Below are 12,973 nucleotides of genomic sequence, written 5' to 3'. Positions count from 1 at the left end.
TTCCTTGTATCTTCTATATGTGGTGTTGGGTTCGATCTGCAAAACCTTCGCTTCATTCCAAAGAATTTTGTGATCTTCCTCGTATGCATGTTGGGCCAATTTAGACTTTTCCAGCAAACCCTGTGTCATATTATATTTGTGCTCCTTAATGCGTACTTCTAGGGGTCTGCTAGTTTCACCGATGTAACATCTGCCGCAGTCGCAAGGGATGCTATACACACACTGCTTCGTTTTCTGGGCATCTCTACTGGGTCCAGTTTTCATTAATGTCCCCCGGAGTGTATGTTTCGTTTTGAAGATTGTTCTAAGCTGAAAACGATTCCCGATGCGTCTGAATTTCTCGGCGATACCCTTGACATACGGAATGATTACAGTGCCTCGGTATGTTGTGTCTGAAGAGGGACGATTTCTTGTCGATGGCTTCAATACAGAGTCCACGAATTCTTTAGGATATTCACTGAGCATTAGATCATGTCTTATGTTTCTGATTTCTTTACTAAAATCCTTCTTGTTTTGACATATGACCTTCGCTCTGTTGATCAAACTATGAACAACTCCCCTTTTTACGTGGTGTGGGTGATTGGACTTGAAGTGAAGATAACGACCAGTATGAGTAGGCTTTCGGTACACTTTGGTGGTCAGTTTTGGACCCTGCTTCATAACCAAAACATCCAAGAATGGAAGTGCATTGTTGACTTCAACTTCCATAGTGAATTTGATGGTAGGCCTGATGTTGTTAATATGTTGAAGAAATTTCTGTAGCTCTTCCGGTCCATATGGCCATATCACAAACGTGTCGTCGACATATCTCAGCCATTTTGCAGGCTTGTATTCAGCTGTGTCTATTGCTATTTCTTCGAAATGCTCCATGAATATATTACTGACCACCGGGGATAGTGAGTTTCCCATTGCCATACCTTCCTTTTGCTGGTAGAACGTATCTTCAAACTGGAAGTATGTGGTTTTTAAGCAGATGTCCAGTAGTTCCATCACGTCTTCAACTTGTAGAGGTGAGCGTTCTGGGAAGGAAGAATCCATTCTGAGTCTATCTCTTATGATTTGTAAGACCTCTTCCACTGGTACGTTGGTGAACAGACTAACAACGTCAAAACTTACAAGGCAGTCTTCTTTTTGCAGGTTGATATCCTGTATTGATTTTATAAAGTGTTCAGAATTCTTTACGAAGGAACCTGTGTTTCCAGATAGAGGATTGAGGATCTTATGGAGGAATTCAGCTAATGCATAACAAGGAGAATCAATAGAACTAATTATTGGTCTGAGTGGGATACCAGGCTTGTGAATTTTGGGGAGTCCGTAAAGATGAGGGGGTTTACTATGATAAGGGGTCAATTTTCTCTTCAGTGCAGTAGGAAGGATAGTTTTATGTTTAGTAAGGAGTGTCCGTATTTTTCTCTCAATTTGAGCTGTAGGATCCTTACGTAAAATTTCATATACACTTGCATCTAGGAGGCTGGCTATCTTCTCCTTGTAAGTAGACTCGTTCAAAACCACCGTACAGTTTCCCTTGTCAGCCTGTAGAATTCGTATATGTCTATTATTTTTTAAGGATTTTAAAGCCATGGATTCCCTCCTAGTCATATTAGATGAAAAAGTTTTTGCTTTCTCTAACATACACCGGATCTGCCAACTGAACTCCATACCCATGGCGGGGGGAAGTTTGGATCTTGCAGATTCTGCCGCACATACCATGTCAAGATTAGATATTCTGTTGGTTATTGCAAAATTCAGCCCTTTCTTGAGAATTGATTCCTCAGATTCTGTAAGAACATGGTCGGACAAGTTTATGACAAACTTCTCGGACCCCTGAGTGGTTTCCGGTGTCCTGGTGGACTGATGGTGATTTTTTAGAGCTGAGAATTTTCGAATCTGGATCTCCTTCAGCTTCAGAAAATGATGTTTGTATGAGCTTTCTACTGCAGCTAGGATGCGGAGTTGGTCTGAATTATTTGTTGATTTCCGAAAAAATGATTCTAGGTCGTTAATTTGTTTGTTGAGAGCGGCTTTCTTAAACCGGTGGAACTGAATCCTATCTCTTAATAAGGCTTTGCTGGCTCGTAAAGTTATCTTGAAAGAGCGATGACTGTGGTATGGAGCTTTCAACATGAGGCCCTTGGGAACTATGTCATGAATCTTGCATTTCATAAGAAAAGTGAGATGGTTGGAAGTCTTAGCCAACTGGATCTTGAGTCGTTCAAATTTTCTAAAATTGGGATATATACCAGGTCCATACTGGTTATGCAAATAAGATCTAAAAGTTTGTGATGATGGTAAATTGTTACAATTATTATTTTGCTGGACATTATCCATCATCTTGTCTATTCTAAAAAACAGTCTAGTTTCTATTAAAAAAACAGACACATCTTTACAACTTCTGTTGTGAACATGCAAAAAGAAATCATGCCTTTAAATATAATCAAAGTATAAAAATAGAGGTGTATATAGTAATTTCAAATTCTTGACTTTCAATATAACAGCAAAATGGCACTAACCAAATAGGTGAGACTTTTCCCAGTCCTTATTTAAAACCACATGCAACTAGTACGGAAGAAAGGTTAGAACATGTCTAAGCTGAGGTGTCTGAGAACCTAATCCATCCAAAATTCATACCAAGCTTTTGCATCCCTCAAGGCAATAACTATAATGAGCGATGGACAGACAATAACCACACTTTTCCAGCCCCATATATCTCAATTATACTGTTAGACCCAGTACCCAGTAAGATCATACAGCTGAAATTAATGTACTACCTGATAGCATTACCATATTACATAATTTTCAACTCTCATAATGCTGAAGAGAATATAATATTTACTTTTTTCATTGCATGATCTCTTTATTTCAACTAATTTGAGGGAGCAGAGCTCTTCCTGAGAAGCTAACTACCTCTCAGAAGGTCATGAAATGTCCTGCCTCTTGTGGAATCAATTGGGTTTATTACCATGTAAGGTCTGAAGCTTTCATGGTGACTAAGTTGATAAAAGGCCATGCCATAGCTCAAGCAGTTAGTCGCTGGCTTCCTATCATGGTGGCCCAAGTTCAATCCCAGGTCTGGTCAAGTGGGATTTGTGGTGGACAGAGTGGCACTGGGGCAGGTTTTCTCCGAGTACTTCGGTTTCCCCTGCCAATCTTCATTCCACCAACTGCTCCACAATCACCCTTGCCTATCATCTAGGGCCAGTACAACAGGCCAGAAGCGGCCGCAGTACAAGGGACTTAGTCGCACGCCACTAGAAATAAAAAAAAAAGTTGATATAATCTTCTCAGGCTGTCATTATTACCACATTCACAAAAGCCTGCTACCAACTCCTATCCTGAACCAATGAACAGAGTTCACACACACATATTTCTTTAACATACATTTTATATCATGTTCCCACTTATGCTAGGTCTCTCAAACAGTCTCTTACCTTCAGGTTTTTAAACTAAAATTTTGTGTGCATGTCTTATGTCCCTCATTCATGCTTCACACCCTAGCAACTTCATCCTCCTTTAGTTTATGATTCTAATATTTCTTGAAGACTACAAATTCCCAGGCTTCTCATTATACAATTCCCCCCACCTTCTGTTACTTCTTTCGCTTATGTCAAAATATTGTCAACAGCCTGTTCTCAGACATCTTCACTGTATGTTTTCCCTTTAATCAAAGAAATCAAGATTCACACCTAAATAAAACAACAGGTATTTGTAGCTTTAAATTTACAAGATTTAAAACAGGATCTATACATCCATTCCCCCTTATGCCTTCATGCTGTAGTGCTTAATTAGTTAAACACAGGGACAACTTTACCTTACCTTACAACAGGAGATGGTCTCTTTCATTTAACAGAGCATAATATTAACACTGGCTTTAAATCAGATAATTTTCTAATTTTTTGTAGTAAAAAGTTAAAAAAAATATGTAAAATTAAACTGTGTAATTGTGTTTAAAGGTGCCGGCCATATTTACCAATAACAATTGTATGGTCACAAAAACATGGACAGAGGGACGAAATGAAACATTAAAACAAGACATTACTTACAACATTCCGAAATATATTTCTTACTTACTTAATCATGGAGCTGAGCCCTTCTGGAGGAGCCACCAATTCTGCAGCTGCTCAAGAATTTCCCAGCACTTTGGAACCCGAAGATTCATCACCGTGTTCACAAGAGCCCTCCACTGGCACCTATCCTGAGCCAGATCTATCCAATACAGACCATCCCATCCTATTTCTCTAAGATCCATTGTAATATTGTCCACCCACCTATGCCTTGGTCTTCCCTGTGGTCTCTTTCCTTCCAGCTTTCCCACCAATATCCTATACGCATTCCTCGTCTCCCCCACTCGTGCTACATGACCTGCCCACCTCATCCTCCTTGACTTGATCATTCTAATTATACTTGGAGAAGAGTATTCCCTTAATGTCAGAGACCAAGTTTCACACCCATACAGAACCACAGGCAAAATTATAGTTTTGTATATTCTAATTTTTATGTTTTTGGACAACAGACGAGAAGACAAAAGGTTCTGGACTAAATGGTAGCAAGCATTACCCGCGTTCAATCACCTCTTAATTTCTTCCTGAATCAGGTTTTGATCTGTTATAGTTGTTCCCAAATATCTGAATTGTGCCACACTTTCAAAACATCTGTTTCCTACCTTTATGTCACGATTTTGCCCTGCATTTTGGTGATGAGAGAGTAACATAAACTTAGTTTTCTCTGCGTTTACTCCTAGACCAACCTCTTTACTTGCCTCAATTAATGTTTGTGTGTTTTTCTTTATGGTATTTACATTATCACCCAGTAGATTCACATCATCGGCGTAGACCAACAGCTGATGTGTCCTGTTTAATTTCAGTCCCACCTGGTTTCCCTGGACCTTCCTAATTGCATATTCTAAGGCAAAGTTGAAAAGGAGTGGCGATGAAGCGTCTCCTTGTGTATTCCAAAATATATAGTGCTTAAAATAATTTAACTGTTTCCTTCCCACACTAACTTAAATACGTGCATCTGTAGAGATGATGAAACATAAGTCTACACACACCCAACTTTTCATTTAAAACAATGAAATTAAGTCAATTTCTTGCCATATAAGACACAGGTGTGATTATAACACACAGAACCCTGTGTAAAAAACTTCTCAGCTTCTTATACAAAATGCATGTGCAAGAGCACCTAGATACTCTTACTCTTGCATAAACACATCCATGATTCAGACTGGATGTGTCATTAACATTTCAATGCTTATCCTTTTAAAGTTAAATGAAGGATACAAATTTATCACATCATACGGTCCTCGAACATGGAATGGACTTGCTGCTCCACTGGAGATGACTATATTCTGAAAACAGTTCATCCATATAACAAAACCTCCAAAAAGTAAAACTCAAGAACTAAACTTTTATTAAGTCTTTGTGATTCAACATTAGATGGAAATAAAGCAAACTTTACACTGCATAATATTACAACTAAAGTAAAAATGGTATCCCTGTAACAGGCCGTGGAGGCCTGTTGGGTTGTGAGATGTTGAGGTTCCCACATTTTCTAGACAATCGGCTCATAGATGGTGGCAAGGTTCTCAGCCGTACACACCAGCTCCCTTTACCCCCAAGAATATTCTAAGAATATTCCTGGTACTCATTTCTGTTAGAGGCTGAGTCGACCCCAGGGCCGTAGCGCAACTGGAAGGATTAGGTCAATTGAAAAAATCCAATGACCTCATCGAGACTTGAACCCATGACCTTCCGGCTTGTAGCGCAGTGCCTCAACCAACTACGCTACTGTGTCCCCCATAATACTACAACTAGATGAATTAAATTGCATGAAAATTCCTTGTAAAACATTTACCTATCTGTATCAGCAAAATTACTTCCACAGTTTTCATATTTATTTCTATCCTACTTTTCTTCCTTGTGTAAAAAAACAAACTTGTAAGAGCTCAATGTTTACTAAACTTACGTTCATCTGCGTTCATTGCACAGGACACAATAAATATTTGAATTTTAATAATGTCACTGGTTGATCAAAGTACAGTTCCTTTCACTGTACAAACAAAATTTTCACAATTATATGAATAAGGGTAAAACAAATAATGGCAACCTCACCTTTGATTTTCCAAAACCATGATACAAGTGAGCCAGTTGAATAATGTTTTTCCTGGCTGTAGAATCTCTAACAGCTGGTGTATACATAATCTCAAAGCTAAGACCACGATCTACAGCCAAGTTATACATCTTTCTGTTACATCTGACAAGCCCAGTATCATCTGGATCAAAAGTTATGAGATCCACATCCATTGCTGAGCAGGCATACTACAGAGAAGTGAAAAAATGAGGTATCATAATGCTGAGTCAGTTTGGTTATTATATGCAAGAGAACTGATAAAATGAGAGTCCATATTCTTTAATAGAATAAGTTTGATAACAAATGCAACAATTAAAAATATAAAAAACTTAACTCAGTATTCAGCAACAGGGTAATGTAATGTAATGTAATAGTTCTCAATTTACCCAAAAGACGAGATTTGGTGGATCAGTCATATGTGAATAAGGAAACTGATAGTTACAACAGAAGGTTGGGTACGCATTTGAAAGTGTTAGACCGTGTGCATTATATTCATTCATTCATTCATCAGTAATCTGTCAAGACGACAGGTCCACAGTCTCTTCCAAAACAGTTCCTCCACTTGATGCGATCTAGAGCTTTCTCCTTCAAATGAAACATCTCGCATACATGGTATCTCTGGTTTTGGAAAGAGACTATCCAGGAAAAGTGATAATGTGGTAGTTTTTCCATTTGCTTTCCACATCGCAGTACAACAGCCATTCAAACCACTCTGGCCACGCCTGTTGCTATACGAACTTGAACCATCTCGAGCATTATTTACTCTGTGCTTCAAGTCGCTGCTGATGACGCTGCTTCCGGCATCAGTTTTTGGTGTCTCTCTTCGTCTGATGCCTACCCTTTGACCTGTCCAGCAAGGGAGGCCCTGCCAGTAGCTACGCTACCGCTGGTATAGCTCTCAGGGTCCTTGGCATACTCAAACCCCCTCACCACGATTAGGTGGAGCCACCAACGAGGGGGTGCATTATATAGTGATTAATTATGATAGAAAATTTCATACAAGCCATGGCATGCACTTGAACACAGAAGGTAAGGAGTATGTAGCTAAACAGTTAGTTTCTTTCACTGATAAGAAGATAAAGAGCTGGCAGTCATATTTTTAAACTGGGATAATGTTAATTGTGGAAAATGAAAAAAGGAAAAGTGATGAAAGCTGTAAGTTTGAAGAAGTTCAGGAAACTTTATTAGAGGAGGTAGTTAAACTCAATGAACAAATGATCTCCCCAATGCTGGGTAAGAGAGTTAGAAGATGACCAGTAAATATGGGTGATAATTTTTTATGGTAATGCCTCAAAGATTAAACTTTAGGATACTAAGATAAGCTCTTTTAATTTATTCCACCAAAATATTAGAGGTCTACAACATAAAACTGATGAACTGATTTGTATGTTAATTAGTCATGACTTTAGCCCACATGTAATTTGTATAACTGAACATTACTTATCCGAGCAGAATCTTTTATTGATCAAACCAGAAAATTATTGTTTAACCTCACAATTCTCACGATCATTAAGTAATGGTGGAGGTGTTTGTATATACTGTAAATTGGATATGGACTGTAATCCAATTAATATAACACAATATTGCATGAAAAAGGCGATTGAGGCCTGTGCAGTCTGATTAAATATTGGTAATAATTATTTTATAATACTATGTATTTACAGATCTCCTTGTGGAAATGTGGAGGAATTTATTAAGCAATTTGAACTAATACTGAAATCTGTTTACAAGCTTAAACTTGAATTAATAATATGTGGAGACTTTAATGTAAATTTTTTAGAGAATTCAAGTATATCTCTTCAGCTTATTTCACTATTTTAGATGTACAACCGGTCTCAGGTTGTCGAATGTCCAACTAGGATTACAACTGACACCAGTAATGCTATTGAGAGTATATTTTTGGATTACAGCAGATTGAATACTTTACAGGTGTACTCAGTAATCAATGGGCTTTCAGATCACGATGCTCAGTATTTACCTGTTAGTAATGTTGTGTACTGCCAAATGAATAAGACTGGATTAGTTAAAAGAAGAGTTATATCTAAGTCTGGCATCATAACTTTTAATGAGATGTTCAGTAGGGAAACCTGGGAAAGTGTTTTAAGTAATCTTGATGTTAACAAAAGTTTTAATCTATTTTTTAATATCTTTTTAATGATTTTTGAAACATGATTTCCTGCAAAATTTGTCAAAAATAATGTGTACCCTAACCAGTGGATCACTAAAGGAATTAAAATTTAATGTAAGCAAAAAAGTATTTGTATTTGATGATTATATCTACTAATTACCCAGGCTTAAAGGAGTATTATACTAGATATTGTACATTGCTGAGAAAAGTTATCAGAAGAGTTAAAGCTATATTATGAGGGAATAATAATGGCTGCATCTAACAAATCCTATGAGTCCTGGAAAATCATAAAGAGAGAGAATGGTAGATAGTTGAAGAAAAAACATTCATATTCAGAACTGAGAGAAGGTAATGTAATAATCGATAGTAGGAATGAAGCTAAGGCATTCATATTTTTTGAGTTCAGTTAACAAATTAGTTGGTCAGAGTTCTAATAATGTATGTTTTTTACCACTTTCATGTGAGTACTCTACAGATAAGATTTCTGAAATTGAAAATATTCCAATTACTGAGGCAGAAGTATTACGCACGATAAATTCATTAAAAAATAAATCTTCTTGTGGATATGATAGGTTGTCAAATAAAATTATTAAATTATGCGGTGAACAGATAGCAAAGCCACTTACTTATATTTGTAATCTTTCTGTAAGTTCAGGCATATGTCCTGATCAATTGGAATATGCAAATATTATACCATGTTTTAAGAAAGGTGATGTTACTGAATTTGCCAACTATAGAGCGATATCTTTATTGACAAGTTTCTCTAAATTATTTGAAACATTACTATTTAGCAGGCTTAAACAGCATTTTATAAGAAATGATATCCTGGCTCCTGAGCAGTATGGCTTTTGTAAGGATGTTTCTACACAAACCGCAGTCTTTAATCTAACTGAAACTGTTCTTAAAGCATGGAACAATAAGGAGTTTGTGGTAGGTATTTTTTGTGATTTGACAAAGGCCTTTGAATGTGTCAGTCATGATCTGTTGATTCAAAAGTTGAAGATGTATAGAGTCAAAGGGCCTATTTTGAAATGGTTGGACACTTATTTAAAAAACAGAACGCAAAGAGTTGTGCTGCATACTTGTAATTCGACTACTACAATCTCTGAATGGAAATCTGTAAGGTTTGGTGTGCCACGGGGATCTGTCCTGGGACCAATGTTGTTTAATGTTTATATTAATGATTTTCCAGGTACTCTTAAGGATATAGCACGTACTATTTTGTACGCGGACACAAAAATTTTAATTAACTCGTATCACCTAAACTCTTTGATGTTTAAATTAAATAGTTATGACTAGGGTTTCAAGCTGGTTTCGAAACAACAATCTGATACTTCATTTGAGTAAAACTCACCTGATTAAATTTGTGACTCCTAAGTCTCCAGAGTATACATTATCAGTAACATATAACAATTTTAGACTTAAAGATGTTGATAATGTTAATTTTTTAGGTATGTATTTAGATTGTCAACTTAATTGAAAAAAAACAATCTGAAAACTTATTAAAGAAACTGAATACAGCGTGTTTTATGCTCAGGAAATTACAATCCCTTGTCAGTGAACTAGCTCTTTGAATGGTCTATTTTTCTTATTATCAGTCTCAGCTTGAATATAGTATTATATTCTGGGGTTCTTCTCCAGTTGTAAAAAGTTTATTTGTTGCTCAAAAAAGAGCGATTAGGGTTATGCTGAGATTGAGTCCTGGAAACTCGTGTAGAGAAGGTTTTAAGAGGTTGGGTATTTTGATGGTTCCCAGCCTATATATCTATTCTATATTGATGTTTGTTGTTAAAAATCACAATTTTTTTCAAACCAACAATAATATTCATCATATAAACACTAGACAGTTTGGAAAGCTACATGTGTCATCAGTGAGATTATCTTCAATCCAGAGAGGCGTGTTATATTCATCCATTATGGTTTATAATAATCTTCCTCAAATTATACAAAGGATGAGTGATAATGTGAAGATTTTTAAACGCAGTTTCCTCACAACAAATGCTTTTTATTCAATAGATGAATATATTTTTGCTAAGCATGAATAACATTTAATAACTATATTCCTTGCAATTTTGTTTATGAATGACAATGTAAATTATGGTTATTTGGTGCTTTTGGTTGTGTGTGGTTGTTTACTGTTGACATGATTGTACTTCTGCAATGAAGTCGTATCTGGTCCAATTTGGACAACGGATCAGTGAATTTATAAATTATGTATGTATGTAATGTCATTAAGTGTTTTCTCTGAACTTTGTGTAGGGTTAGAAATATAGATCAGCTTTATCTAATGAGCCTACACAGGAAATAACTCCTTCCTTCTACATGAAGACAGAGACAAGCCAGTTTCCAAAATGCATAGATCCAGACTTTGTCTAAAGATATCAGTTAGCTTTACAGACTCCACAGAGTACTTACTTTTCCTTCTGCATGAAGATGGAGACACAGTCAACCCCCAAAATGTCATAACTTTCCTGTCCAATTATGGAATTCAAAGACTCAAAATTAATATCATGAAAGCCTCCACAACCTTAATCAATTTGTTTATAATGTACCACTGGTATCATATACTTAAAAATATAGTGCAAAACTTTCATCTTTGCACTAAAGCATGCCGACTTGCATAGGCTCTTCTATTTTAAGTTCACAAATTTTAAAAATCAATGAGCAAGGCAACAGATACTGACTGACATGCAGAACATACTGTGGAAAAATTATAGCTATCCGAAAACATACCTGAAATGCAACCTGATTTGTTGGAATAACTGCCAAAATGTTGTACATCTTTGCATTGGCAGACTGGTTCTAGGAACAAAAGATAAAGATATGTCATCAATGGAAGTGATATAAATATGAAATCAATTTAGGCACTGCTCTAACAGATGTGTATTCTTTCATATTCATAATGAAGAGACAGTTTCTGACAAGAGCTAACACTATACACCGCATCTTTCACTGCTGCTTTCAGGGTTAAAACCAAACCTAGGATATACTACAAGTTTCAATGCTTGTTTTATGGACAAAATGGGAGGGAGTGCTGTAGATTGCCCTTAGATGAGAAAGTTTCTTACAGTCTTCTTACTGAACATGATGGTGAGAATGAGTGTCACCTTCTTGCTTTGCATTCAGGATGAATCAGAGTCAAATTTAAACATTATGAAGAACCAGAAATTTCTTTACATATTCTTCAGGTAACATGGTAACTAACATCACAACCCACCAATTTGTGTGCTTCCAGCTGAGAAGATAAAGACACTGTAAGCCGTTCAAATATGTCAAGCTTCCCTTCAAATTCCTGAAACAAAAAAGGAAAAAAGTCATACCATTATATACTGTAATTAAAATAAATTTCAATTATTAAAATTCCAGGTGTTAGAAAGGACTTGAGGAGTGATCACAATACAAGGACCAAATGTGCCTTCTACTATACATTTTTATATCCTGTGAGAATGAAGTCAATGGGAGACTGTGTCTGCTCATCCAACATTAATCAGCAAGTGTTTACAACAACTGGTACTGAAATGCCAAAATGTAAGTCCTCCACAAAAAGCTCACATTGAACATCACAAAATTTCTCAAAAAATTCTCAACATACAAAAATGTGGTATATGATGTAATATATATAAAAGTAAGTGAAGTAAAGGTATCCCTGTAAAAGGCCATGAAGGCCCATAGGGTTGTGAGTTGTTGAGGTTCCCATATTTTCTAGACAATTGGCTCACAGATGGCAGTGAGGTTGTCATCCTTACGTGCCGGCCGCCCTTTAACCCTAGGAAGATTCCTGGTACTCATTTCTGTTAGAGGCTCAGTCGACCCCAGGACCATATTGCGGCTGGAAGGATTAGGTAAACTGAAAAAATCCACCTCATCGGGATTTGATCCCACGACCTTCTGGCTTGTAGCATAGTGCCTCAACCAACTATGCTACTGCATCAAATGACCCTGAGAGCTATGCTGGCGGTAGCATAGCTACTGGTAGGGCCACCCATGCCGGACAGGTCGAAGGTGGTGACCCAGACTAAAAGAGATACCCTGACCCTCCAGGTTGGGGGTTGGGCGAGAGGCTGACGACCTCTCACCGTAAAAAAATATAAATGTCTCGAAACCTGGAATCAAGCCTCGGAAACCTCAACAGAAGGGAAGATGATTTTTGGCAAAGAATATGGACTACTCTCTAGGTACACGGAGTGTGAAAACCCTCAATAAACCAGGTGCCATGAAATCAGTATTAGAACAGATAGATAAGTACAATATGAAAATCACAGCCATACAGGAAATTAGATGGCTGGATAAAGGAATCATGGACTTAAAGAAACATACTATATGTTACAGTGGTAAAGCAGAAGGCAATAAGGAATTTGGTGTAGCCTTTGTAATAGAACGAGAATTTAAAAGCGCAATAATAGACTTTAAACCAATAAGTGAAAGAAATTGCACTTTGAGAATTAGAACGAAATTTTTCAATATGACGTTGATGAACGTGCACGCACCTACATAAGGAATAGAGGAGGAGGTCAAAGACTATTTCTATCAACAAATGGAAGAGACATATGATTCAATACCAAGTAATGACATAAAGGTTATTTTAGGGGATCTTAATGCCAAAATAGGTAAAGAAAAGGAACACAGAGGAGTAATTGGGTCAGAAAGTTTACATGATACAACCAACCATAATGGAATAAAATTAATAGATTTTGCAGAAAGTAAGAACTTGATCATCAG

At 36.8% G+C, this 12,973-nt stretch overlaps 1 protein-coding gene across 2 annotated transcripts in view; it reads right to left on the bottom strand.

Annotated features, from left to right (window-relative positions):
• Window positions 1-12,973, bottom strand: part of LOC111864442 (ribonuclease P protein subunit p30) — a 32,632-nt gene that overhangs the window by 6,811 nt on the left and 12,848 nt on the right. For both annotated transcript variants that reach the window (XM_023851679.2, XM_023851680.2), the window contains exons 3-6: window positions 11,472-11,546; window positions 10,988-11,056; window positions 6,108-6,314; window positions 5,277-5,344 (exon numbers count right to left, since the gene is read on the bottom strand). In XM_023851679.2, the coding sequence (XP_023707447.1) occupies window positions 5,277-5,344; window positions 6,108-6,314; window positions 10,988-11,056; window positions 11,472-11,546 (419 nt within the window). The remainder of the gene's footprint in view (window positions 1-5,276; window positions 5,345-6,107; window positions 6,315-10,987; window positions 11,057-11,471; window positions 11,547-12,973) is intronic.

Source organism: Cryptotermes secundus, unplaced genomic scaffold (genome assembly GCF_002891405.2).
Source record: "Cryptotermes secundus unplaced genomic scaffold, Csec_1.0 scaffold621, whole genome shotgun sequence".
NCBI lineage: Eukaryota > Metazoa > Arthropoda > Insecta > Blattodea > Kalotermitidae > Cryptotermes > Cryptotermes secundus.
Note: the sequence above shows the minus strand (reverse complement) of the source record. Positions and strands in the feature narration are given on the sequence as shown.